Genomic DNA, 27115 nt, shown 5'->3' with positions numbered 1-27115 from the left:
GACGTATGTGCTGACAACAATCTAGTCATAGGAGGGACTGTTTTCCCCTATAAACCCATCCACAAAGCCACCTGGATATCACCTGACCACACCACCGAAAACCAAATAAGGGATTTAACTTTTTGTGAATGTGTAGGTTATTTAATGTGGAATTCATATTTAAATCATGTTCTTCATACCCTTTCACATACTGTATGTATCTGATGGAAAGTGTTGAATATAAGTATGTTTATCAAATTTACTTAACCACATATAACAGTATTATAATTACGTTAATGCTGGTGTTTGTTTGCTCCATGTGTAAGAAAGGAATTTGGGGAGATGTTTCTATGCCAGAACAGGCTTCTAGGGAGCAAACCTGCGACCTTGATGGTATAAATGATCCAAGTGTGTTATTGTATGGAACCTTTGGAATAAAATAATTTACATAATGTGTAGTTGGGAGGGGGGATAAAATAGAAACCTAACACATCAATACTCTCCATAGGGATTAATAAAGTCTATATAATCTAATCTAATCATTGTTTCAGAACAAACTGTTGCTGTATTTTTTTTAATCATTTGGAGTTAAGATTTCAAGAGTTAACTTTGAATTAATTAAAAGGAAATTTCCTTTATTTATAATTTTTATTATTATTATTTGGATATTTGGATAAAGGTCCAGACACAAGAAAATATCCAGGCTAGATGTATTCACTACACAAGAAGAAGCAAGACTTGAAAGACTATTATTTTCGTTTTCATATTCCATTCTGATTTATTGGAATTGAAATTAAGATTTGCAACTTTACACCGCTAGCTGCACACAATATGAACTAGGAAATTTAAAGGAAATAACTAAATAGATAAATTGACTTTATTAATCCCTCTGGAGATTTCCTTCGGGAAAAATAAATAAATAAATACTAACATAGAAACCAAAATCGTGGTGTGAGAATGGATAAAATTGCGTGACTGTGACACTCAATTTTAATCGTTGTATTTTCTTGTTTCACTTTCTTTTGTTTTGAAGTTCCGTACATTTCACCGTTAACTGTTTCGTATTCGTTGTAAAGTGTTCGCCTCCCATCGTTTTTCTGTCCGGGTCGAACGAGAGTTTATTTATGATAGTTAAAAATAATACATGTGTTTTTGTTTCTTTCTTGTTTTCGCGCACTCTTCCTTGTTTTGTCACCTGATTGAAGCGGGTTCGTCAGAGGGAGGTACTATCCTCTGAGGTGATTGGCTCATTTTTCTTCCTGTGTCCTTTGAGCCAATCAGAAAGAGGAACGTGATGTTATTTGATGACAAACCCTCTAGCTTTGACCAATCGTAGTGAGTTTCGTTTTTGACTCAGTGTTGCGAAAACATGGCTGCGCAGGCTGAACGCGGAGTTCCAGTGAGCACTGTGAGTAGAATAACAGAGCAATAACTCAATTAAATTCACTTAACAGTCTGCTTGTTTGATATATGTCAGCACTGTGGTAAGTTTCTAATAAAATAGTATCTTGTGTTCTCGAAAACGGAAATATTGACGCGTATAGAGACGGGAGTCAACCTATCCGACGATTACTATAAAGTTGGTTTCATATTGGATGTTCGACAATGTAAGCGAATAGACGGAACTTTAAGGCTGCACATGACCATGGTTTGACACGCATGTCCGCGAGGTTGAGATGCGTGTGGTTATGGCAGCATGGAGGTATTTCAATTATAAATTTCATGTGTTTCAACCTATATTTTGCCTCATGTTTTAAAGCGGCACCAGGCCCCTATTTACACTTGATGTAGTTCAAGAGTCATTTTACTGTTTCTCCTGGATTCAATATTTTATCATTCATTTTGCTATAGCATTTACATATCCACACACCCAACAGGATTTCACCTTTTGTGAATGTGTAGGTTATTTAATGTGGAATTCATATTTAAATCATGTTCTTCTTACCCTTTCACATACTGTATGTAGCTGATGGAAAGTGTTGAATATAAGTATGTTTATCAAATTTACTTAACCACATATAACAGTATTATAATTACATTAATGCTGGTGTTGTTTGTTTGCTTGATGTGTAAGAAAGAATTTGGGGAGATGTTTCTGTGCCAGGAACTGGCTTCTAGGGAACAAACCTGTGACCTCGCTGGTATAAATTTTCCCAAGTGTGTTATTGTATGGAACATTTGGAATAAAATAATTTACAGCTTGTGTAGTTGGGAGGGGGCATAAAATAGCAACCTAACACATCAATACTCTCCATAGGGATTAATAAAGTCTATCTAATCTAATCTAATCATTGTTTCAGAAAGGATTGGGACACAGAACTGAAAACTCCACTGGTCCTTTCCCTTGTAATTACAATTTAAATGTGTCTTTGAACCAAGATCTGATTTCTCATCATTGTTTAAAGTGTTACTTCAGTTTTCAATCTGACAGTAGCTAATAGTTTTCACGCCACTAAATTTGAAGTCAAACGGTTAGTTTCTCTGGAGATGAACTCTCATTTACCCCAACCACTCCCACTCTCCTGTGAATGTTCGAGCATTAAGGGTTGTCACAGGACGTTATCAATAATAATAATAATAATAATAATCTCTATTTATATAGGGCCTTTCTTTATCTTTTTTTTTTTTTCTTTTTTTTTTCTATTTTATTTTATTCTTATTATATTTTATTTTGTTAATAGTGTTAAATTTCTAATTTTGTAAATAATTGTATATTCTTAAGATCGTTTTTATTTTATTTTGTATTATCTCTTTTATTATTTCTTTTTCCTTGCACTTTATTTTTTTAAACTGCGCTGTTGTGAAAGTGTGTTTCCCCTCTGGGGATGAATAAAGCTTTTCTATTCTATTCTATTCTATTCTAGACCAGGGTCACAAAGCGCTTTGACAGCCATTCACACATACTGATGGGAGTAGGCTGCACACACGCGCCAAGTCTCCTGGAAGTCTCCACTTCCAAGGTCCATTATAACATCATTATGGACACCACTCATGTTCGCCAAGATTTCAGTCGAACTTTATAAAGTAATAAATTCAAAACATGGTCATGATGAGGGACTTACTGCATCTCGGAGAGGAAGACTTTAACATTTGAAACATGTGAGTAAGTACATTTGTTACTCTTTAAGTTATAATTCTGCTTCACTTAAGATAGCGTATGATACATATTCCCAAACCTTTAAACAAGTTTGTGAACTGAAATATATAGCATTGGTATTCATGTGATGCATAAATAAGACAAAATACATCTGAATTATGACAGATTATTGTTGGAACATTGAAATATACTTCATTATTGAATTCATGAATTTCAATCAATAAAGTTGTATCTTTCCATCTAAAAGTAAATTTACTACTTGCTCTCTCTCTCTCTCTCTCTCGCTCTCTCTCTCTCATTTACGCTTCTGAACCGTAATTCTGACCCTCATATTACTTACAGTCCCTGACCTAAGTCTTGTCACTTATCTAAGTTGTAGGGAACAACAAATAATAACTTGACCTGTAGTTGATCAATTGGAATCAGAAATGGCTTATATGAAAGGCAAAGGCCTCATGATTATGCTCATCATACCAAAATAATGTTTATTATTCAATTGGTTTTATCATTTAATTAGGGCAGAGAGGTCAGAATTTACTTCGACAAAAGTCTTGTCGCATACAAAAATAATGTATGGTAAAACTTGCTTATACTTTTTGTTTACTTTATTTTGAATACACAAAAATGCTACTATAACATCAGAACATAAAGTCAGGGTACCTTGGGAAAAATAACATTGTGTATGACTACCATGAGCTTGGAGGACTGCATCCACACATCTCGGCAATGACTCAAATGATTTATTAATGAAGTCCTCCAAGCTCATGTGGGTCATACACGATATTAAATATTTCATTAAGATACATTCTCATACATGCATGCTCAATAATGTTCATATCTCTCTGGTGACTGGGCTGGCCAATCATGGAGCACCTTGACCTTCTTCGCTTTCAGGAACTTTGATGTAGAGGCTGAGAAGTATGAGACGGAGCACCATCCTGCTGAAGAATTTGTGCCTTGTTGTGGTTTGGAATGTAATGGGCAGCAAGAATCTCTTGGTACAGATCTCTCGCACACCCCCTTACTGGATTTAACCCCATACCATGATTTTTCCTCCACCAAACTTTAGTGTTTTCCGGGTGAATCTTGGGCCCATGGGGGTTCCAACAGGTCTTCTGCAATGTTTGCGGCATTTGGAATGCAGTTCAATGGATGATTCATCAGAAAAATCAACCTTGTGCCACTTGTCCATCCTTTCTCCAAGCTGTGGGCCTTGGCAAATGCAACACGAATTTTTAGTTGTCTATTGTTTATTGCTAGTTTTTGAGACCTAATGCGGCCATGGAGACCACTCCGTGAGGGAATTCGCCAAACTGTTGTAGTTACTGTTGACCAGTTCTCATGCAGCTGTGCATTTACAAAAGGGCTGGTCCCTGGACTGTCGAACTGCATTTTTACATAGGCCACGTTGCAGTTCACATGAATGTCTGGTGTGCTGGGGCTCTTTTTAAACACACCTAGGAATGTGTTAATTACAGTATTTGTCACAGGTGAAGCTCTAATCTGTGATTGGTTGAATCAATTAAAGCCACGACAAGACTTTTGTCTAAGCAAAATCTGACCTTTCTGCCATAATTAAATGATAAAACCAATTGAATAATACAAAACCTTGTTTTGGTATGATGAGCATAATCTAGAGGCCTTTGCCTTTCATATAAGCCATTTCTGATTCCAATTGATCAACTACAGGTCAAGTTATTTTTTGTTGTTCCTACAACTTAGATAAGCGACAAGACTTTGTCAGGGACTGTCTATGTGAAGTATGTGCTGAAATTTAAACAAAAGTGTCCCCGTTTGACTTAGACTACCATTTTATTGCAGCTTTGCCCTAAGTTTCTCCATTCTAACTCCACCAGCCACACCTGGCCCTTCAGCGCCATCGCAGAGCTAATTGGTGAGTAAGACAGTTGTGTGTTTGTGGTTACATTGTTTGTTTCCATTTTTACTCCCTCAGCTACAACCTGAAGTGACAGAAATGTTGTTCGTCTGAGCTAAAGTGTTTGACTTTGTTTCCAGACAATGCGTATGACCCAGATGTCAGTGCTAAGCAGTTCTGGATCGACAAGACCGTGGTCTACGGCCAGGAGTGCCTGAGCTTTATGGACAATGGCAACGGTCTGAACCATGAAACCATGCACAAGATGCTCAGGTACCTTCACTGGCGTCTAGTTGAAGTTGAGTCTTTTTCTGATCCCTTTTTTCTTTTGGACTCAGTTTTGGCTACAGTGACAAGAAGGCTGTGAAAGGCATTAGTCCGATCGGCATCTATGGCAATGGATTCAAATCTGGATCTATGCGCATTGGCCTCGACGCCATTGTTTTCTCCAAGTCCAAGAATGCTTCGTGTGTCGGAATGCTATCTCAGACATACCTGAAAGGAATTCAAGCGGAGCAAATTCAAGTGCCGATCATCAGCTTCAAGCAGACCAACAGCTATATCCTTCACTCAAGTGTGGCTCTTTTGATGCAGCTCCAGTTTGTTATTTGTCTTGACTTTGTTTACCACTGTGTGTACCGGAAGAGCAGAAAGCCAGTTTGGAAGACATTTTATGCTTTTCTCCATTCAAGTCGGAGTCGGAGCTGCTCAATGAGATCAACATAATCGGTTCAGCGCTGTTCACTGGAAACACAGGAACTCGGATCATCATCTGGAGTCTACGAAGGTGTGTATCCTGCCAGGTGACTTAACTAGGGTCTTTAGCTCAGAGCCGGTAGAGTGTTCTAACTAATGTTTTAGGTCTTGTCTGACAATGTTATCCTTCTTAATTATTTAAGGCATCTGTGGCTTAAGTTCTTCAACAGGTATCTTTGTTCATTAAATAGACTTCTTTGATTCTTGTTTTTCGCCAGAATGTCCAACGGCAAGACTGAGTTGGACTTCGAGAAGGACCGCTACGACATCAGAATTCCGTCCGACGTCTATGAGGCAATGAACCACCGTCCTCAACTCCAAGACAGCCTAAACCCACACACACCAGAGTGTGTGTTCTCTCTGAGGGTAAGACTGGTCTAACTGAACAAAACATGGCACATGATATGAGAGGTTTAAATTAAACTGTTCACTCTTTCAATTTATATCAAAACAGCTTAAAACACCCAGGAACTTATGTACCAAGAAGTGGAAATATTTTACGGAAAAGTTGAAGTGAAGGACTTTCGCCCCCAGCAGAGTGTTTTTCATCACATAGTAGTGAAATGGAGTTTTGCTGAATTTATTTTATGCAGTTTTGAGTTTTCTGTTGGGGATCTCAGACTTCATCACCTATTTTGGTGAGGCTGGTGTGAGCAGCAACAAAGATTTCACCTTCTTCCTGAAAGTGCCAGGAGTGTGTGTTTGTTATTGTAATTCTGTCAAATAGTTGAAACTTGTTATCTTGAATTCATTATACGTTTTTAAATGATTACAATGTTTTAAGTTGGTTTTCCTTTTTTTCATTTGCAGGCGTATTGCAGCATCCTCTACCTGAAGCCTCGATTGCAAATCGTCATAAGAGGCCAGAAAGTAAAATCTGAGCTCATTGCTAAGAGTTTGGCTTTCACCCAAAAAGACCACTACAAGCCTGCCAGTGAGGTTGGTAAAGCTCTTTCAATTCATTTTCAGTTGCTTTTCTAAAATAAGAGGTCACAATTTAGTCCTTCATTTACATTACAGACAAAGAAGGTCCCTGTCACATTTGGATACAACACCAAAAGAAAGGACCAGTATGGCGTCATGATGTATCACAAGAATCGACTCATCAAAGCATACGAGCGTGTCGGATGTCAGATCAAGGTGAGTCTGACTTCTGAAGCCAAAAAAGATCTCTATTTCCTTGGCTGATTCTTACAAAGTCTTCCCCTGTCACAGGCAAACAACAAAGGAGTCGGGGTCATCGGCGTCATCGAGTGCAACTTCCTGGAGCCTACACATAACAAGCAGAGCTTCATGGAGAACGACAAATACAGGTAATGTCCTACCTGCTTTTACCTATATTGTGTGGTCGTGACTTTCTTTGTTCATCCAGGAAAACAATGAACAGTCTGGGAGTCAAACTGGAAGAATACTGGAATGAGATACGACACCGCAAAAAAAGCGAGAACCCCACAAATACAACACCTTTGGAAGATACATTGTGAGTGACATTGTTGAGCAGTCTTCACTCCTGAGTTGATTCTAATCTTGAACCTTGCTCTATAGGAAGCGTCCTGACCAGAACTGGGTCCGGTGTGACTTCTGCATGAACTGGCGTAAACTTCCTGATGGTATCGACATCAACAAGCTTCCTGAAAAATGGTCATGCAACATGAATCCAGACCCCCAATACAGGTGAGGTGGATGACTTTAAAATACTTCCCAATCCTGTTTACCATGTTTAATCATACCAAATCTATTATTTGATGCCATGTCACCCAGCCTCTGTCCTCAACCTGCTGGATGTGACACAGGCTTTTATTGAAGAGAAAACAAAACTAATTTTCATTCATATTTTTCAAAAAACCAGGAGCTGTCAGGTAGCACAAGAGCTTGAAGATTCAGATGACGAACAATCGTATATCAAGACCTACAGAAAACAGTAAGTCTCAGTGGAAGCAGAGTTCAAATATTCCATACCCATAAATGAATGCATTGGCTTCTATCTATCTCTATTCTGAGTTCAGGTCATGGGAAGTTTAAGTTAGGAGACTTGGATGGTTATCCATCCAAGTCTCCTAACTTGCTGGTCACACAAGGACACATTGCTTTGTCTTTCATTATCATAATTTGTTTTTAAAAAAAGTTAAACCAGGTGTAGGGACTCTACCAGGGTTTCCACAGGTCAATAAAAAAGTAATTTAGTCAGTTTTGTGGAAATTAAGACATGAAACAGAATTCAAATGCATGAAATTCAATGTTCAGAGACATTAGAAATTATTTAAATTTGATTGAACAAAATTTGTTTTTGTTTTTTTACATTTAATTCTGATTATATAAACATTTGGATTTTTGACAGGCATAACCAAATTGTCCAAAAAGTTAAGTGTTTTGTGTGCTGTAGAGAAAAACATTGGGTAAATTTGAGCAACAGCAGAAGTGGTTGAGTATGAAAGATTTGGGAGTTGGTTAAAGCCTGGTGACTGCAAAACTGGAATGGCATCTTGCAGCATGTGCAAAAAAAAGTTGTGATGTAGAAAAGTGATTTCTACAGATTACAAGGCATTTTATTTTTTATGTTATGGCCTTTCATATTATTGTTTGATAAAAGTCTGAAACACTCAACAAAAAATACATTTTCATGTTCGGTTTTGGGAAGGAGATTCCATCCCCTCTCGGGATGTAGAGATTCACTTCTTTGTTCTAAGATGCTGCAGATTCAAGGTGGATCGGATTTTATTTGTTGTTTTTTTAAATTCATGATTCTTCAGCTCTAGCCTTTTTGCATTGGCAAATGCAATAGTAACATCGATTTCCGAGGCACCCTAAACTGTAGGCTGTAGGCTCTGACACAGAAGTTACGGTTAAAATTTCTCAAGTAAAATTTGACACTGAGTCACATTAAATGGATCATGCTGTGTAATAGGTGTTGAGGGAAATGAGTATTGTTTAATCTGCAGCTTTTGAAGTTTATAGTGTTAAACGTTATAAAAGGTTTAAAACATGTTTGATTTCTAATCGTATTTATGTACTAAAATTCCAATGTAACTTCTGTAAATAAATTTGAGTGATCTGTCTGAACATACTGAATTATGTAATTTTTCTTTTTGTTTGTTTCGCTCTATGAAAAAAAACACCCATTAAGGGAAAAGTGGATACTTTCCTCAAATTTTAAGAGAGTAATACTGTACATCTGTAGTCGACTCACAGTTTCATGGAACACTCAAAGTCAAAAACATTCTGTAACATTTCAAAGTAAGTTTAGTCATGTCAATATAAAATCAATTCCTTGTGTTATTATACATACATACACAAACATACTTACAGCCCAGGCTATAAGTATGTACATCTATACATCTGACATTTAAATCTTAAAAGTTTCTGTTGTTACTGGATTTTGTCTTCCTAAAATCTTTAATTCTTGTTTTACTTGCAGAGAGAGAGAAGAAAAGAAGATGCAAGAGAAACAGGTGAGCCACTTCTCTCTTTCAGCTAGTGACAGTAGAACTAATTTAACCCTTTCAATTCAATTCAATTCAATTCAATTTTATTTAAAGTGTCTTATCATAACAAAGTTATCTCAAGACACTATACAGTTGAAATAAGACTACAGTTGATTAAGGAAAAATAGATCCCAGCAATTCAACAAAGAGCAAGAAACAAAACACTGTACAGTGAGCTGTACAGTGAGCAATGGCGAGGAAAAACTTCCTTTTAGAAGGCAGAAACCTTGAGCGGAACCCGACTCATTGTTGACGGCCTGCCACTTTGACCGGCTGGGAGGAAGGATGGGGGGGTAGACAGATGGATAAGGAGAGGAGTGAGGGAGGATATAGTGAGAGAAAAGCCAGAAATAGCCAGGCCAGAGGGCACATACCTAGCACAGCAGATCCAGACACAGGAGCCCAAGCCGCGGCAGGAACCCGCGGGAGACCAGGACCCGGCAGGCGAGATAACCACCAGAGCCGACCCCAAACACCAGCGAGAAGGCGGACCACCACCGGGGGCGCGAGAGGGCGAGCACAGGCGAGGACGACCGAGGAAGCAGAGAGGGGGAGGCACCAGGCGCAGGCACCGGGGCAGAGGGGCAGCCAGAAGAACCAGTCAGGGGATAGGGCCCCGGGGCCAGGCCGGGCGACGGAGGACCCCCAGACCGTCAGGCCGCCAACAAGTCCATAGCAGGGGACCGAGTCAAGGAGATGGGGACCCACCACAGCAGCGGCGGCGGAACCCCCCCCAATACCCTGCGGACACGGCCAGTAGCCGGGTTGAGTGCTACCGCATGAGCCCGGGGGAGCAATGGCCAGGCACCGGCCCAGGTCCCCCGGGTCACAGGGGGGCCACGGTTGTGCGGGCAGGGCGGGGGCAATGGGGCCGCAGCCGTCCGGGAACGGCCCCCAGTCTTTGAACTGTAGACCGTCCCCAACAGCCGCAGCCCACCTCCCCATGAGGGAAGTTTGGGGGGCCAGCAGTATTCGATGGGCAGTCCACGGTCTCTAAGGTGCCGAGGCCCCGCCCATCACACGTACTGACCCCCAGCCACCGCCCCCACCCACCATGCATCACCCAGGGGGACAGCAGCACTTGCATGGGCGGTACATGGTCACTACGGTAACATGGGTCCGCCGAATGCCTCCGCCGTCCCCCCAATGCGCCCCCCCCCCACCCGGGAAGCCCCCGAAAGACCGACCAGCCCGGCCACGAACCCCCAGGACCAAGGGCGACAAACCCCCCGACCACGGCACATGCCACAAAGGGCGGGTAGAGGACCACAGCCACCGCTGCAGCAGACACCCACCCCAAGACAGGCCCCCCACCACAGACCAGGCGAAGCCATCGGGGCCGGAAGGTCATCCAGAACACCCGGCCAGCCCCAGCCCCACCCCCGACGGCTCACCCGCCGACCCCGTCGGGACCAGCAACCCCCCAGCCCCAGCACCGCCCCCAGCGCAAGCTTAATTTTTGAAATGTTACGAAGGTGGAAATAAGCAGTCCGTGAGATTTGTTTTATGTGTGAGTTAAATGATAAGTCCTCGTCAAAGCATACACCCAGATTCTTTAAAGTGGTGCTAGTAGCAGGAGCAAGTCCATTTTGTAAAGCTAGATCATTAGTTAATAATTGTCTGAGATGTTGCGGACCAACTAGTAAAACCTCAGTCTTTTCCGAGTTCAGTAGGAGGAAGTTTTTGGTCATCCATGACTTGATATCTGTGATACAGGACTGTAATTGTGTTGTGCTGAATTCTTTCATCTGGCTTCATGGACAGGTAAAGTTGGGTGTCATCAGCATAACAGTGAAAATGTATAGAGTGTCTTCTAATCAAGTCCCCTAGTGGGAGCATATAGATTGTGAATAGTATTGGACCAAGAACAGAACCTTGTGGGACACCATAGCTGACCTTAGTGTGTGTCGATGAGAGGTGGTTGACATGTACATAGTGCGTTCTATCCGACAGGTAAGATTTAAACCAGTTAAGAGCAGTTCCACGAATGCCTAAATGGTTTTCTAGCCTCTGTAGAAGGATTTGGTGGTCGACAGTGTCAAATGCAGCACTGAGATCTAGAAGAACAAGAACTGAAACATGGCCCTGATCAGAGGCCATCAGTAGATCGTTACTTACTTTTACCAGGGCGGTCTCTGTGCTGTGGTGTTCCCTAAAACCAGACTGAAACACCTCAAATTGATCATTGTCCTGGAGATAATCACAGAGCTGACTCGTTACCACTTTCTCCAGAAGTTTTGAAATGAATACTAGATTAGAGATAGGCCTGTAGTTAGTGAGGACCTCTGGATCGAGAGTGAGTTTTTTAAGCAGAGGTTTAATTACTGCAACTTTAAAAACCTGAGGCACATAGCCGGATGTTATTGACAGGTTAATAATGTCAAGTATGAAAGTGCTAAGTAAGGGGAACAGTTCTTTAAGTAGCCATGTGGGAATAGGATCGAGAAGACATGTTGTGGACTTTGAGGAGGAAACAACCTGGGACAGCTGTCGAGGACTCACTGGTAGAAAGGAGTCAAAGTATGTATCAGTCATAGTGTCTGTGACCGGTGAGGCTGCACTGGTTGAATTAGACGAATCTAGGAGGTCTTGAATCTTTCCTCTAATAGTTACAATTTTTTCATTAAAAAAGTTCATAAAGTCATTGCTACTGAGATGAGGAGGGATGGACTGCTCAATGGACTGATGGCTCCGTGTCAGCCTGGCTACAGTACTGAATAAGAACTTGGGGTTATTCTTATTTGCTTCTATAAGTGATGAGTAGTAGCTGGCTCTGGCTTTCCGAAGAGATGCCTTGTATATTTTTAACTTATCCTGCCAGTCCTGGTAGAATTCATTATGTTTTGATGAACGCCATTTCTTCTCTAGTCGTCTACAAACCTGTTTTAATTTACGTGTTTCCTGAGTATACCAGGGAGCAAGACTACTTCTGTTAACAGCCTTTTTTGTTAGTGGTGCAATTAAGTCAAGCGTATCCCTTTCATGCCCCGATTATAAGAACCTGCTATCAAAAGTTGTTAAATTTTCTCTTTGGGCATAAAACTCCTGAGTTATGATCATAATCTCAGGTTCTACGAATTGGTGCAAAGCCCTCTAACCGCTTCGCTATTGGGGCCCTGCCTTGTCTCTGAGAAAGCTTAATGAACTTGCCACCCAGCTGGGTGCAGTCCACTTCCTATAAAGGCGGGAAATACCCGCCGTACTTCCTCCAACTGAAAAACTCAGCGAGAAAGGCTAGGTTAGAGGGCTTCGCACCATTTCGTAGAACCTGGGATTATGATCATAACCCAGGTTCTACGTCATTGGTTTAAACCCAAGGTGTAGCTGTACCCCCAGCTAGACAAAACCCTCACAGGACAACCGGTGAAAACAATCTTGACCCGGGTCCAAGTGGGGCGGCGGTTAGAAGGCCCGCAGTGTGAGAGTTGTTGCACAGAAGGAGGATTTGAGAACCTTTGGATGACGGTATGCTGGGTTCAGACGCAATAACACTGATGACTCCTCGACTCAAAAGGAAAGACACTCGGGGCTAATGGGGAGAGCACAAAGCTTACTTGCTCTCTTCGTGGATGTCCGGACCAGAAAGAGTGAAACCTTAAAATACAAAATGTTCCTCATTTGCAGCAAGCCAGGCTGCACCGCCATGTGAGCTACTGCCATGAGCCTCAGGAGGGACACAACAGCGCCTGCTGACGTCACATGACGTCAAGCTTCCAGCAACTATATTGTCAATTGGACTAAAGGAGAGAGCACAGACGGGGGGCCTGGGAATTCTCCAGTGTGTGGACCAATTGAACCTCGGTGTCAGTGGCCGGCGTGTCACACTTTAACCAACGTGAGAAAAGGCATCACGTCATAATGGGCTCAGTTCTCGTAACCTCTCGTTCTGCAAGACTTCACTCGGGGAGAACTTTATAAAGTAATAACTTTAAAAGAGAGCATTGTCATGATGAGGGACTTACTGCATCTTAGAGAGGCAGACTTCAACATTTCATTACATGTGAGTAAGTCAGGAGAGTTGGGTTTTTACACTAGTTGCCCTTTAAAGACAACCTACTTCCTACGTAACATGCACTTTAAACACACCAGCAAACTGTGTCAGATCTCCTTCAGGCTCCTCACACAGCAGGCAAGCACTAAACTGGGTTTCCAACAGCTCAGCTGGTTGACAGTCTTGGGACATGCCACAATTGACTAGATCAGTCCTCTCCACTACTGGTGACGTCAGGAACCAAAAGGAAGCCAGACACCAATTCAAGTCTCCACTGAAATTAAAAGTCAGGAAAAAGCTTCCATGTTCTATGCTCGGCACCGCCAAGTAACCTAGGTTCAGCCATATCCTAGGTTACTCATATATATAAGGGGCGACATAGCTCAGATGGTAGAGTGGTTGCCTGCAGTCCAAAAGGTTGCAGGTTCAATCCCAGCTTCCCTGATTGCTCCTGATGGTGAACTTGGCGCAAGTGTGCAGCCTACTCCCATCAGTATGGCTGAATTTCCCCTCGCGGGACTAATAAGGGTTTCTAAAAAATATCAGCCGTGATCGTGCTTTATATACCTGTGCTAGGACATGCTTGAGGCCTCATGTCAGTCCTCTGGAAGATTTGAAAATTGTTCACTGCATCAATTTCAAAGACAAGGATTTTCAACGAGCAGTGCAACACAACCTTTAATCTAAACTGAATAGAGAATTGCGGCCATTTTGAGGAAGGCAAGCCTACTTCCCCCTGCTGGGTGGCAAGTGCATTTATCTTTCTCTGGTAATCCATAACAGCCTTTAGAGCCTGTAGGACAGAGCATGAATGAAGTAGATTTATTTTAAGGATCTTGGTTAAACAAATACAAAACAAATATTCTAAATTTAAACTTTTATGCCTTAGTTTTTTTTATGTTGTCAAATATTAATATAGTCCTGGTAACCTCACATGTTTAATAATTTAATTTTGAATCAGAAAATGTAATACAAAAGTTATCTGTGTGTTGATGTCTCTGACTCTTCTGTGATGTTTGTGTTTGGTTTGGGCAGCATATTATAGCTCAGATACATCAGCAACATCTACAATCGGTAAGTTTACCTGAAAGCACTATCTCTCTCTGGAAGTTTATTTTAAATGTTTTGCTGGTGCTGCACAGACAAGTCCGATGCTAAGTCCACCAGTGACACCGCAGAGCAGGATCAGATCTGATTTCAGAGGAGTAGTTTCCGTGAGGGCAGAGAACTCTCCCCAAACTCCTCCCACCACTTTACAGTCAGGCAAGTGAGTGTTTTAGTGTTCAAAATGGTGAAATAACACAGTTAATATCATCTATGCAGCTTGCAGTCCGTCCAGCAGCAAAAGCCACCCGGTTATCACCAGCTACTACTCGCTGTCTAGCAAACCAAGGTGAGGAGCTCTTTTGTTTAAATTCATTCTGTGTCATACAGACCTTTTCCCGTCATCACAGGAAGAGTACATTTAAACCTGTAAGTACTACAAAGTTTACTATTTTAGATTAGAGGTGCTCTAAAATCTGTTCAAATGTTGAAAACTACAAAGCCAAGGTCAGATACCTCAATGAGTAAAACTACTAGAGATGTCAATGTTTACCATTTTATGTGTAACAGAATCTTAACCATTACAAAGTGTCACACAATTGTGAAGTACAAAGAAAATTATACATGATTTTAATTATTTTTTTTCACAAATAAAAAATTTGAAAAGTGCAGTGTGCAAAAGTATTCAGCCCCCCTGAGTAAATACTTTGTGGAACTGCCTTTTGCTGGAATTACAGCTGCAAGTCTTTTGGTGTATGTCTCTACCAGCTTTGTACATCTAGAGACTGGGATTTTTGCCCATTCTTCTTTAAAAAATGGCTCAAGGTCAGTCAGATTAGATGGAGAGTGTTTGTAAACGGCAGTTTTCAGATCTTGCCACAGATTCTCTGAATTTAGGTCTAGACTTTGCCTGGGCCATTCTAACGCATGAATATGTTTTGTTTTAAACCATTCCATTGTAGGCTTTATGTTTAGGGCATTTGTACTGAGATTAGATTACATTAGTGAATAATAAAATAAATTAATAATTTTGCACACTGCACTTATCAGTTTTTTATTCGTGAAGATTTTTGAAAATCATGTATAATTTTCTTCACAATTGTGTGACACTTTGTGTTGGTCTTTTACATTAAATGTGTAATGTGACAAAATGTAGAAAAGTTCAACGGGTAGGAATACTTTTGCAAGTCACTGTATATAAACCACTAGGGGTTTCTGTCTCCATTCAAAAACCTCCGACCTAATCTCATTACAGCAAAGCCTTTCCATTAAAAATACATGCTTGTAAACCTTCCTTCAATCATTAAAAAATAATCCCAAAAGACAGAGATGGAATGCTATGCCGTGTAGCCGCGGACATGGAAAACGGGCAATCACGGCTGCACTGATCCTAGTGTTCAGATGTGGTCAATCATGTTGATCAAAGATATATTTTATTCCACACTTAATGATCACTCTCGCCTGGTTGTCATTCATTCTGATCCATGGCTCCACAACTCAGCTTGGTTTGAACCTGGGGTTTGGAAGAATTTTGTAACCATTAATGAAATCCAAACTTAATTTTTCTCTTATCTTAAAAGACCTTGCCACCAAGACCATTTTGGGACTTAGGTCATATTAGACATTTCTCATATGTTTATGTCAAGATAAGACAAACAATTACTAGATTTCTGATTTTCAGTGTACCAAGTGGTTCTGCTGAAGCCGTTCAGCAGAATATTTAAGCTCTGAGCTGTTTTCATGTCTCTTTGTGGTTTGTCTTCAGACCAAAAAGAAAGCTAGACGTCGGTCAAACGCCAGAGACAAAGAGGCTGAAAGAGAACGGAGTTGACTCAAAATCCTTGTCCCTGGTCGTTGCTCTGGACGACAATGACGATACTGATGACGACATCTTCTTAATGGAAGAATCCAGCCCCCTGGTCAATAAAAAAGATTTGGGCTTGAAGAGAGTGACGGAGCCGTGTCAAAAAGGTCCGGTCCTGCAGCTGGACTGCAGTGACGATGCTACCGTGGACTTCAACAGCACCGTGGTCTCAAAGGAGACCGCGTCCCATCAAGTCTACAGCACTGCTGCTCAGACTGAGGTGCCCAGAATAAAGACTGAGAAGAAAGTGACATCAGCTGAGAGAAAGCTTCAAGCAGATGTAAGTGAGAGTTTGTCCAGACGGGAAGTTGGAACTTCTTGTGACAGGCGTGAGTTTAAAGTTGAAGAAAGAAGACCAGAGGAGAAGCAGACTCTCCTGAATGGTTCCAGTCATGTAAATGAGAAGCAACCTATATGTTTGGATCCCGTGGAAGAGCTGAATACACAGCAGGCCCAGCTGATCGAGCTGATGACGGCAACAGCAGAAGAGAGGGACCAATACAAAGAAGAACTGCACCGAGTGACGTGTCAGCTGCAGGACCTGCAGGACTCTGTCAAGGTGAAGGTGGAGCCGTCAGAGGCTCTGTATGAGCAGCCCAGCACGTCTCACAGGACAGACTCAACTGGGATCTCAGTCGAGCAGTTGGCTCGTCAGCTGCGGCAAAATACTTCAGAGCGAGAAGAACTGCAGGCTCAGGTCAGTGGTTTTTCTCTGACAAAAGTTGCCATGAAAATTCTAGACTTGAGATGGTGTTCATAACTAACGAATCTACTCGCACAGGTGGAGCGACTGAAGGAGGAGAAGGCTGGTTTGGTTCTGAAGTGTGAAGAGCTTGAGTCCCTTCTGCAGCTGACTTGTGCATCCAGTCCAAAGCCTAGCACGTCCACAGAGTCACATCCTTCCAACTCATTTCAGAGGTTGATCAGACACTTTTTTAAATAATATAAATTATAGTTTTGCCTGGTGTTTATGGAAATGTATATATTTTGCGCTATATTTGAATTTTGGTATATTTTTTAAATATTTTGATGATCTTTGGTAACACATGTGATGTCTTCAGGTGAAGTTGCCAATCATTCCTTAGACTTCCTTTGTAAAGATGAAAGGAAAACAAGTGTGTCTTAGAGATCTTTTCTCTTGGAGTGAGTCGTGGATAATGAAACAATGTGATTGTAGAGATTTGCAACTGAAATAAGCCCTATATAGATGAGAATCTGACTAACTCGAGCAGAAAGGTCCAACAACATCTTCAAAACAATTTTTTAATCGTCATAAATTATTATGGAATACTTACACATACTCAGAATTTGACAACACGTATGGATCTGTTTTCATACAACAGAAGGAAGTTTAATGTGGTTTAACAATAGTTGTAAGTTCTGACTCAGACTATTTTCATACTCCATTGACATGATTGACTTATAGAGGACTTTTAAATAAATATATGCTGATAACAAACTAAATCATAATAACTCAGAGTCAGATATTTGTCTCATCAGAGTGAATCAGCATACAGCTGTCATCTGTACGTTAGCAAATATGGAATATAACAGCAAATAAATAAAGAAGTGAAACATCTACATAATTAAGATAACCAACAAACATGATATTTAAAAAGCTTAATTGCACTCAGTGTATTGAACAGAGAAGGTTTTAATGAACCTAATAAAGCAGAGTTTGTAGCAGAGCAGCGTCTCCTGCAACAACATGAAACAGCTCATGATATAGGAACATAGAGAAGGAAGTAAAGGAGCTCATGTCTAGTTTACGCATCCTTGAAGCATGAGAGATTCTCAAATCTTTCATGAGTCACGATTTTTAAAGGAGAGTTCCTGATGAGTTGGCGGGGCATCTTCAAAAGATCTGTGGTGAAGCTTTGGCTATATTACTATTCTCCTCTAAATTCTTCATCTTCAGGAAGTTTAAACAGCATTTTTTAAAGCATTGATTGGTTGAACAGCCCCCTGTACTTTAATCTGCAAACGTTTTGTTCCCTAACCATATTTCGTCAACACATTTAATGTATGTTTTATTTGTCTTCCGTGGGATTTGGAAAACTTAAATAAAACTTTTACATTTAATATTAAGATCTGAGGATTAAAATTCAATTTAATTTAATTAGTCTTTATTGACAAATGTCAGGAATCTGTTAATGTAGTGTGTGTATATACTTGCCGTTTTAAGTTTCGTCTTCTCTGCTCTCTTAGTCTGGTTGAGCTTCGCCACAACATTGGACGTCTGCTCGTCCAACACGTGCCTGACCTGGACCTGGACCTGGACCAAGTCAACTATGAATGTAACGTCATCGATGAGATCCTGGAACAATATCTGGGATAGAGTGGGCTGTGGGACATAAATCTGACTTCTGAGGACAAACGTGTGCCTTTCCGTCTAAATGACAAACTCTGAAATTGTTTATTTAAACATACATGTGTGTCCATATCTATTATAAACATGATTGACGGAAACAAAAACAATGTAAGTAAGTAAGTAAGTAATTTGTATTTATATAGCGCTTTTCCAGACCAGGGTCACAAAGCGCTTAAACAATCAAAACAAAACTCAAAAAATATATACTAAGAAGATCAAGATAACACAGAGAACAACACAGGAGTCCCAGAAAAGCACTTGCTTGCAAAATGCACAAATAAGAAAGTCGTAAGATGTTTCTTAAAGGAGTCAGTAGACTCCATCAAGCGCAAAGAGAGAGGAAGATCGTTCCAAATCTTAGGAGCAACATGTAAGAGTCAAATAATAATATTTCACTGCTGCAGCTTAAGATAATGTGTGTAAATGTGTGTTTTATATTGTTCTTACACTGTTTTACAATAAATAATATTTTCTTACTATTGGATCACTTTGCAAGGGGCTGTCACCAATCAGAGACTGGTTTTCATAATGGATATTTATCTCCCTTAATAAAGACTTTTGTAGAATAGTTGTGTGTTCGTGTTGTTTGTGCAGTAAAGGGACGTTGTTTGTCTCATTCTGGAAGTTGCTACGTGTCAATTGAAAATATTGAATATCATAAAACCACTTGATTTTCGCGGGAACAACTAGAACGTAACACCACTATCTTCAAAGTGTCCGCCTTTTCCGACTTTCTGACCAATCAGCGTCGGTTACCAACCGGAAGTTTTGAACAGAGTCGTACGCGGGAATCCACTCAAGGCTCCGGCTGAACAACACGGAAGGTAAAACCGCTAAAAGATTTGAACGATATATAAGATGCACCTATTTATTTAAGATGATTTTAACTGCATTGTCAATACTTTAGATGCTTAAGCCGTGTTTGTGTTCGACGATAACCAGCTATCATTAATACGTAGTTTTGTGGCAGCGACTTTAAACTCTTCTGTACTTCTCTAGAATTGTCTAATATTTACACTAGTTATTTTATATGTAGTTGTTTTCGTATAATGTATATCTGTGCTCATGTTAATATCGCAAGAGCTAAATTAAAGTTGTATTCTCCTAAAAAAAAACGAAGAACTTTTATCTATTAAATGATAAACGTTAAACTCACACGACAGAGTTTCTTTATTTATTTCTTTGAAACACTAAACAACAGACTATTGCATTAAAAATGCCATACATGACTTTCTGTCGCTTCTTGTTTTTAAATTGAATACTAAAGCTGACCTGGAAAAAGTTCCCCACTTGAAATGCGCATATTGTTTCAGACGAATCTCCTACATGTAAATGTGAATATATTCGTCAGTGTTTTTGCTTCCAATTATTTTTAGCAAAACAAGGCTTATTTAGTGTAGCATTTAAGTAGTAAACTTGCAATTCATTTTATCAAGTATATTTGTATAGTATAGTAAGGATACTAAGGTATGTGTACTTTTTTACTAATTGTATACTAATTTAATTTATGGGACTAAATTGGAAGTTTACAGAAGTATACTTTCAAGTTGAGTTACCCTGACATATGGTCTGACCACTACGCCAACTTATTTCACCTGTAGATTCCAGTGTTTTGATATGCATAACATATTTTTGTCACAATAGATGCCTCAAAGGCGAGAGAGACGAGGACCTGGTCATGTTTCATGTCAAGTGTTTGCTTCTGGATGACCACCACAATAATACAGTTGTTCAACAAAAAAAGTGAACTATATTAAAAATACATTTCATATATTATACCCAAGTATAAGTATACATCAGTGTACTCATTTTAAGTATAGTGTGCCAAAAGCAAACTTCCAGTATATGATTTTAATTTAAGAATGAAATAAGTATACTCATTGACTAAAATATATACTTCTTTTGCTAAGGGGGTGTGTGCGTGTGCGTTTCTCAGACAGTAACAATAAATGCCTGTCCACTAGCTAATTTAATGGAAATAAAAAGTACATTTTGGTTTGTTTGTTTAACAAAGCTCTGCTCTCTTTGGCTTCCGCAAACATCACTCTACTGAGACAGCCTTACTGAAAGTGTCCAGTGACATCATGATGTCCGCAGACTAGGGTCAACACACTGTTCTGGTTCTCTTGGATCTGTCTTCAGCCTTTGACACAGTTGATCACCAGATCCTGCTGAGAAGACTGAGGGATGAAGTGGGACGTTCTGGGTCTGTGTTACAGTGGTTCTCATCATACCTTTCTGGGCACAGCAAAACACTTTGAAGCTAAATGTGGACAAAACTGAAACTCTGGTTATTGCTCCTGATGATAAGGTCCCAGGGTTGAGTCAGTAGTGGGGTGACTTAGGTCAGTCTGTCAAACTGAGCCTGAGAAACCTGGGTGTTGTATTGGACAAGGACATGTCTCTAGTTCAACACACCAGAAACTGTTTCCTTTAACTGAGAAAAATCTCTAAACTTAAGAAAATGTTGTCCCAACATGATCTGGAGCTTGTAATCCATTTGTGTCTTCTCGCCTGGACTATTGCAAGAGTCTGTTTTCATGTCTTAACAAGAAGAAGCTGTCTCGCCTGCAGTTGATACAGAACTCTGCAGCGAGAATTCTGACCTGCTCAAGTAGAAGAACTCGCATTTCTCCGATCCTTAAAACTCTTCACTGGCTGCAAGTTTCTTTCAGGATCCATTTTAAAATTCTGGTTCTTACTTTCAGAGCTATTCATGGTCAGGCTCCTCCTTACATCACTGATCTCATCCAGCTTTACACCCCAGCTCGGTATCTGAGGTCTGTGGATCAGAATCTACTGATGGTTCCACGCACACGGTTCAGGACCAGAGGAGAGAAATCCTTCCAGGCTGTTGCTCCTTAGCTTTGGAACGATCTTCCTCTCCCTTTGCGCTTGATGGAGTCTAGTGACTCCTTAAAGAAACATCTTACGACTTTCTTATCTGGTCTGGAAAAGCGCTATACAAATAAAAATGACTTACTTACTTATTAGTGCAGGCTTTTCCCTGATTTTCTGGGACTCCTGTGTTGTTCTCTGTGTTATCTTGATCTTCTTAGTGTATATTTTTTGAGTTTTGTTTTCATTTTTTAAGCACTTTGTGACCCTTGTCTAGAAAAGCGCTCTATAAATATAAATTACTTACTTACCCTCTCCTTTTTTACAGAACACGCCATCATCTGGAGTTGAAGCAGTCAAGACTGAAGATGAAGGTGGTCACATGTGAGATCGCTTGGCACAACAAGGAACCTGTCTACAGCTTGGACTTCCAACACGATGGACGCCTGCGTCGTCTGGCCACGGCCGGTGTGGACACCACAGTGAGGGTAAGTGACAATTAGTGTGTCTGTGTGTGTGTGTCTCGTTACTGAACACTGTTGTGTCTGCAGATGTGGCGGGTGGAAGTTGGGTCTGACGGAAAAGCTGCCGTTGACTTCCTGTCCAACCTGGCGCGACACACCAAAGCCGTCAACGTTGTTCGCTTCAGCCCGAGCGGAGAGCTGCTGGCCTCGGGAGGAGACGGTATGTCACATGGTCCGTGCTGGTCTGACGTCTGTGTTCAATAAAATGTGGGTCTATGTAGATGCGGCCATTCTCCTGTGGAAGCTCAACGACTCAAAAGAGCCGGAGCAGACGATGGCTTTCCAGGAAGAGGAAGATTCTCAGCTGAACAAAGAGAGCTGGACTGTAGTGAAGACGCTCAGGTGAGTAAGGCGTGGGGGGGTATTGTTGTTGCTGCTGCTGCTTCTACCATCATGGTCCCAAGTATTGGCACACATCTCTGCATGGCGACCGATTGGTTGACCACAATAAGAGAGATTCTGCCTCCCAAGTGTCATATTTAACTGCCACAACTTGTCGACAATTAGGCACAGCAGCCAAATATAGTTATGTAGCAGATACCCTAGTTATGCCAGTTGTTTACAAACGTTGTGTACATAGAAACACACATTTCTTTATACATTCATGTGTCTGCGTAACAATTGATTTTTTTATTTTATTTCAATCATCACTAGAGAAACCAAAGAGTTCTTCTTTGTCTGTTGGCTTTTGTTTTTGTGAAAACGGCTTTGATTCTTCAGGGGCCACATCGAGGATGTATATGACATCTGCTGGAGCCGGGATGGAAACCAGATGGTGTCCGGTTCGGTAGACAACACTGCCATCTTGTGGGACGTTGCCAAAGGTATGTGAGACAAAAAGTGAATTCTTTTGACCTGACTGATGGTTGTCTGCTGGTGTGACAGGACAGAAGTTGTCCATCCTGAACGACCACAAGAGCTACGTGCAGGGTGTCAGCTGGGACCCGCTGGGACAGTACGTGGCCACGCTCGGCTGCGACAGGTGAGGCACGTTGGGACTATTGGACGCTCTGTTGTTGACCCGGTCTCTTTGTCGTCCTCAGAGTCATGCGTGTGTACAGTGCTCACACTAAGAAGAAAGCTGTCAGTGTCAGCAAGCTGTCGTCCGGCTCGCCTGCGGAGGGAGAGGTAACGTCTGCCATGTACACTTTTAATAAAAATTAAAATTCCAAACAATCTCGTGAATACAATGCTGGCGAGGATAACAATAAAAAATACAATACAATCATTTCTTAATCATGAAGTCGATCCATGTTTTATTGACAGATTCCTCAAGTTAAATCAAGTATTGTGATTCGTTGCAGGTCAAGCAGAACAGGATGTTCCACGATGACAGCATGCGTTCGTTTTTCCGACGTCTCTCCTTCACACCAGACGGTTCCTTCCTGCTCGCTCCAGGTACAGACACACACACACACACACTTAGAATTGTCAACTGTTTATCGGAATCTAAAAGGACACAATGCGTCAACAATATGAACAAAATGTAGAAATGAAAAGATTGAACACCAGTAATGGGTGAATTGATCCTTTCTAAGAACTCTGTGCTTCATGTACCACAATGGATAAGTCATTTAGTTAAATGATTACATTAGGGGTTCTGTTGTACTTGAGGTTAGCTCCTCACTCGTAACCTCTCGTTCGCCGAGATTTCTTATAACTATAAAGTAATGACTTCAAAACATGATCATAATGAGAGACTTACTGCATATAGGAGAGGAAGTCTTTAACATTTGAAACATGTGACTAACACAGACCCGAATCACCTGTACATGACTAGAGTTGGGCAGTCAAATCCGTAATTATCAGTGTCATTTAAAAAAGAAAAACTTTCTGACAGTAGCTTTCAAATGATGTCGTTACAGCTGCAGTGATGATTTCGCTGAGAGGGAGTGAGATAATTAGTGTGTGCAATACCTATTTTGAGTGTGTGATTTTATATGAATTAAAAGACTAGTTCACACGTTGAGTCTCACTCAGATCCATCTTAACCCTCCGTCACCCTTTATTTTCCATGTACACCCCAGTTTCATTGCATCGGGTCAAAACAAACCTGGGAGGTTTTTCCCCTTGACCCAGAGACAACACAAGGGACAAAATAATATTACTTGTGTTTCAGTTCAGGGATGTCCTACCATAGCAGCTTAAAACACCTGGACCTGACTTGTCAAATGATTATAATTTGGTCTTTAAAAAGTTAAAAGTGGTTTTTATTGAGTTAATAAATGTTTTGTATCTTCATATTAGCTGGATGTGTTGAGGTCGGGGAGAACATAATCAACACAACTTACGTCTTCTCGAGGAAGAGCCTTAGAAGGTAATGAGGGGTCAGTGAGGTAATTTCCGAGGAAGTATGTTGTTTTAACTCTTCTCCTCGCAGGCCAATTGCTCACCTGCCGTGTCCCAGTAAAGTCACTCTGGCGGTTCGCTGCTGTCCTGTCTACTACGAGCTGAGGACCAAGACAGGAGAAGGTGTGCCGAACACACAAGTGCTGATGTTCTTTGATTATTGTACACATTCCTTGATGACCTTTATTCGTCCCAGACGGTTCTACCCAGCCCCTGCCCAACGTGTTCCAGCTCCCGTACAGGATGGTGTTTGCTGTGGCTTCGGAAGACTCTGTGCTTCTCTACGACACTCAGCAGACACTTCCGTTCGGCCTAGTATCCAACATCCACTACCACACACTCAGTGACCTCACCTGGTGAGTACACAGCCTATATACTGTAAGCTGCATTATGGAACTCGCATCTCTCAAAGATTGTGTTACTGATAGAAAATTAAAGATGATTTTAATTCATTTGTTTCAGTCTGTGAGAATGTGATTTTGAACAAAAGATTAACTTGTTTACTACTGTACCCAGTAGTTTATGCACTTCTTTGTGACGCCTCTTATTTCTGGTTAGTAGCAGAAACTAACCCAATCAATTCTTTTCCAGGTCTGGAGACGGCTCCTTCCTGGCGGTGTCGTCCACAGATGGCTATTGCTCCTTCCTGTCCTTCACCTCCGGTGAGCTGGGAACTCCACTGAAGGAGCCTCCCACTTTGGAGGTCTTCACATCAACCACTGCTGTTGAGAAGAAGGGCACCAAAAGGGGCCCCAAAACCTCCCCGTCTTTGTCTCAGTCCCCTAACACGTCCCGCCCCAGCCCTGTCAACACCATAACGACACCCGAGGAGAAGAAGACGCCGAGCTCTAAAGCTAAACCTCAGCCTCGCAAGGTTGCCCTCAACACCCTTGAGGCTTGGGGCAAACCAACCACGCCCAAAAACACAGCTCAGAGCAGCAGCGCCCCCTCAACGCCACAGTCACTGACACCAAACAACAGCGTCAACAAAACTCTGCCACGGATAACCCCTCTCACGCCCTTAATCCCTAAAAACCCCAACAACAGCTCCAGTAATGCAGAACCCAGAACTCCCAAGAATACGCCGAAAGGACCAGTACCAAGGTGAAGCAGCAGAGTAAAGTAGAAAATTACAAAAAACGGAATAAATCATAGTTAGACTTATTAAAAAAGATATGGAAGAAATGTTATAATGAAATAACATGTTTGTATTTACTGTATAATGACATGTTGATAACATGGTGTGGGAACTACTGGACTAGAGGTTGATAGAGAAATGTTGCCATAGTAAAAATACTTCTACTGCATTAACTCGATGTTTTGTGCTGGATGAGTTTATATTGGCTCCAGCGTAAAACGTCTGGCACAATCTTTAGTGGATTGGCTGGACATCTTTAGTGGGTCTTTACATGAAGAGATTCACAGATTAAGTGTTTGGTAAATTTCTTGAAACATTAGCTTTTGCTTTAGTTTCACTCACTGTGATTGAGAAGATGCTGCTAAGAATTCTGCTGCTGCAGGACAAAGGCTGGTCTGGTGTTTCGCGTTCGTTGGACCCCCCACTGGCACCTAAATACTAATCCGTGTGACACGAGCACAGCCTTTGTCCTGCCTCTGAGTCTCTAACTCATCTGCTCATGTTTTGTCACTGCTAATCAATGTTGTCTTCGCTTCCAGGCGAATGTCTCTGACTCCTATTGCCCCCCACTCTGTGGCGTCCCTCTTCAAGACGCCCTCCTCCACAGAGAAGGCTAAGCACGGTCAGTCACTGAAAACATGTTTTTTTTCAACATGTTTGTGTGAGTGTGACGGCAGACAAAAAAAAAACAGTTCACTTCAGTCATCAAGACTCTGAAGAAAGAGCTGAGCAAGAAGACAAAACACTCCACCTGCCGCTTTGTAGTGACTTGAGAACAACAGATAGATACAGCGGAGACACTTTAATTTTTTTCTGCATAGTCTCTATAGAAGCTCAGCCATGTTTATGTCTGGACTGTTGCCACTGACCTTGTCAGATTCTGTCTTTCACCACAATCATCTGGTGTCTGAATCTTGACATTCGTGACCTTGATCGACTCTGCACCAAGATAAACTCTCTCTTTCCCTCCAGAGCGACCGTCTCCTCCCTCTGACCCGGTCCTCCAGCCTCCAGAGTCTAAAAGACCCAAGACCAGTGACGCCGCCGTGAAGAGCAGCGATTGAGTCAAACCCTTGTTGAGCCTCGTGACCTTTTCAGATGCACAATATCCGTCATGTATTATTGTGAAAATGGAAATCTTTTTAGGAAAGTTTTTGATGTTGAAAACATAAATGTAATGTTCAAATTCTTATTAAACAGCCATGAGGGCAGCTGTGTGTCTTGATAAATGCAACAGTTAATTTGATTCTCACTCAGAATACAGTCTTTTGCTACAAAACTAAAATAATATTTTGAAAGGAAGAGGTGATGGAATTGTCTCTTGTTTTTCTTTCATTTCTACAGACCGAGATTTCATTTGGTGGCATTATCCGTCTGTCCATCTTCGATTGCTTATTGGAAGTAGTGTTTATTATAAAGTGGTATGAAAAAGTTTGGGCACCCCTGTACATTTTCATGATTTTCCTTTATAAATCATTGGTTGTTGTCATCCTGTTAAATATATCTTATAGGAGACACAACACAGTGATATTTGATAAGTGAAATAAAGTTTATATGATTTACAGAAAGTGTGCAAGAATTATTTAAACAAAATTAGGCAATTGCATAAATGTAGGCACCCTTATATCTTATTGATTTTAATACCTTTAGCACTAATTATTGGAACTCAAAATTGGTTTGGTAACCTCAGTGACCCTTGAACTCCACTCACAGGTGAGTCCAATCATGAGAAATGGTATTTAAGGAGGCCAAGTGTTTCTCCTCTTTGCATCTTCTCTGAAGAGTGGCAACATAGGAGCCTCAAAA

The 27115-nt window shown here is 41.1% G+C and overlaps 2 protein-coding genes across 3 annotated transcripts; both read left to right on the top strand.

Annotated features, from left to right (window-relative positions):
* The first annotated feature begins 1337 nt into the window (after positions 1 to 1337).
* On the top strand, positions 1338 to 19028 carry LOC148068773 (MORC family CW-type zinc finger protein 3-like). 2 transcript variants are annotated; one of them, XM_087804867.1, is made up of 19 exons: positions 1338 to 1387; positions 4898 to 4970; positions 5093 to 5225; positions 5291 to 5511; positions 5583 to 5739; positions 5927 to 6074; positions 6519 to 6647; positions 6729 to 6848; positions 6924 to 7021; positions 7081 to 7188; positions 7254 to 7382; positions 7558 to 7629; positions 9124 to 9157; positions 14217 to 14255; positions 14324 to 14444; positions 14505 to 14574; positions 15991 to 16786; positions 16871 to 17007; positions 18298 to 19028. In XM_087804867.1, the coding sequence occupies exons 1-19, from the start codon at positions 1349 to 1351 to the stop codon at positions 18425 to 18427; spliced, it is 2754 nt and encodes a 917-aa protein (XP_087660993.1). In that variant the 5' UTR covers positions 1338 to 1348; the 3' UTR covers positions 18428 to 19028. The 2 variants fall into 2 exon arrangements, with proteins under 2 accessions (XP_087660993.1, XP_087660992.1); XM_087804866.1 differs by having other exon boundaries at positions 5580 to 5739.
* Positions 19029 to 19226: 198 nt separating this feature from the next.
* chaf1b (chromatin assembly factor 1, subunit B) lies at positions 19227 to 26795 on the top strand. Its single transcript, XM_087804873.1, has 14 exons — positions 19227 to 19284; positions 21627 to 21786; positions 21850 to 21982; positions 22044 to 22164; positions 22543 to 22646; positions 22708 to 22804; positions 22866 to 22950; positions 23127 to 23220; positions 24070 to 24139; positions 24203 to 24294; positions 24368 to 24527; positions 24763 to 25275; positions 25849 to 25931; positions 26282 to 26795. The coding sequence occupies exons 2-14, from the start codon at positions 21667 to 21669 to the stop codon at positions 26371 to 26373; spliced, it is 1764 nt and encodes a 587-aa protein (XP_087660999.1). The 5' UTR covers positions 19227 to 19284; positions 21627 to 21666; the 3' UTR covers positions 26374 to 26795.
* The last annotated feature ends 320 nt before the right edge of the window (positions 26796 to 27115 follow it).

The sequence above is a fragment of the Callionymus lyra genome, chromosome 12 (genome assembly GCF_982586985.1).
Source record: "Callionymus lyra chromosome 12, fCalLyr1.hap1.1, whole genome shotgun sequence".
In the NCBI taxonomy this organism is placed as follows: domain Eukaryota; kingdom Metazoa; phylum Chordata; class Actinopteri; order Syngnathiformes; family Callionymidae; genus Callionymus; species Callionymus lyra.
The sequence above is the reverse complement of the archived record's forward strand: the minus strand, read 5'-3'. Positions and strand labels throughout refer to the sequence as shown.

Bases quoted from the DNA above. Each gene is read 5' to 3' on its own strand.
- LOC148068773 (XM_087804866.1), top strand. From the start codon at position 1,349: ATGGCTGCGCAGGCTGAACGCGGAGTTCCAGTGAGCACT. The intron at 5,512-5,579 runs ATATCCTTCACT...GACTTTGTTTAC, and splicing joins CTTCAAGCAGACCAACAGCT to CACTGTGTGTACCGGAAGAG. The intron at 6,075-6,518 runs GTAAGACTGGTC...TTTCATTTGCAG, and splicing joins AGTGTGTGTTCTCTCTGAGG to GCGTATTGCAGCATCCTCTA.
- chaf1b (XM_087804873.1), top strand. From the start codon at position 21,667: ATGAAGGTGGTCACATGTGAGATCGCTTGGCACAACAAGGAACCTGTC. The intron at 24,295-24,367 runs GTGTGCCGAACA...TATTCGTCCCAG, and splicing joins GAGGACCAAGACAGGAGAAG to ACGGTTCTACCCAGCCCCTG. The intron at 25,932-26,281 runs GTCAGTCACTGA...CTTTCCCTCCAG, and splicing joins CACAGAGAAGGCTAAGCACG to AGCGACCGTCTCCTCCCTCT.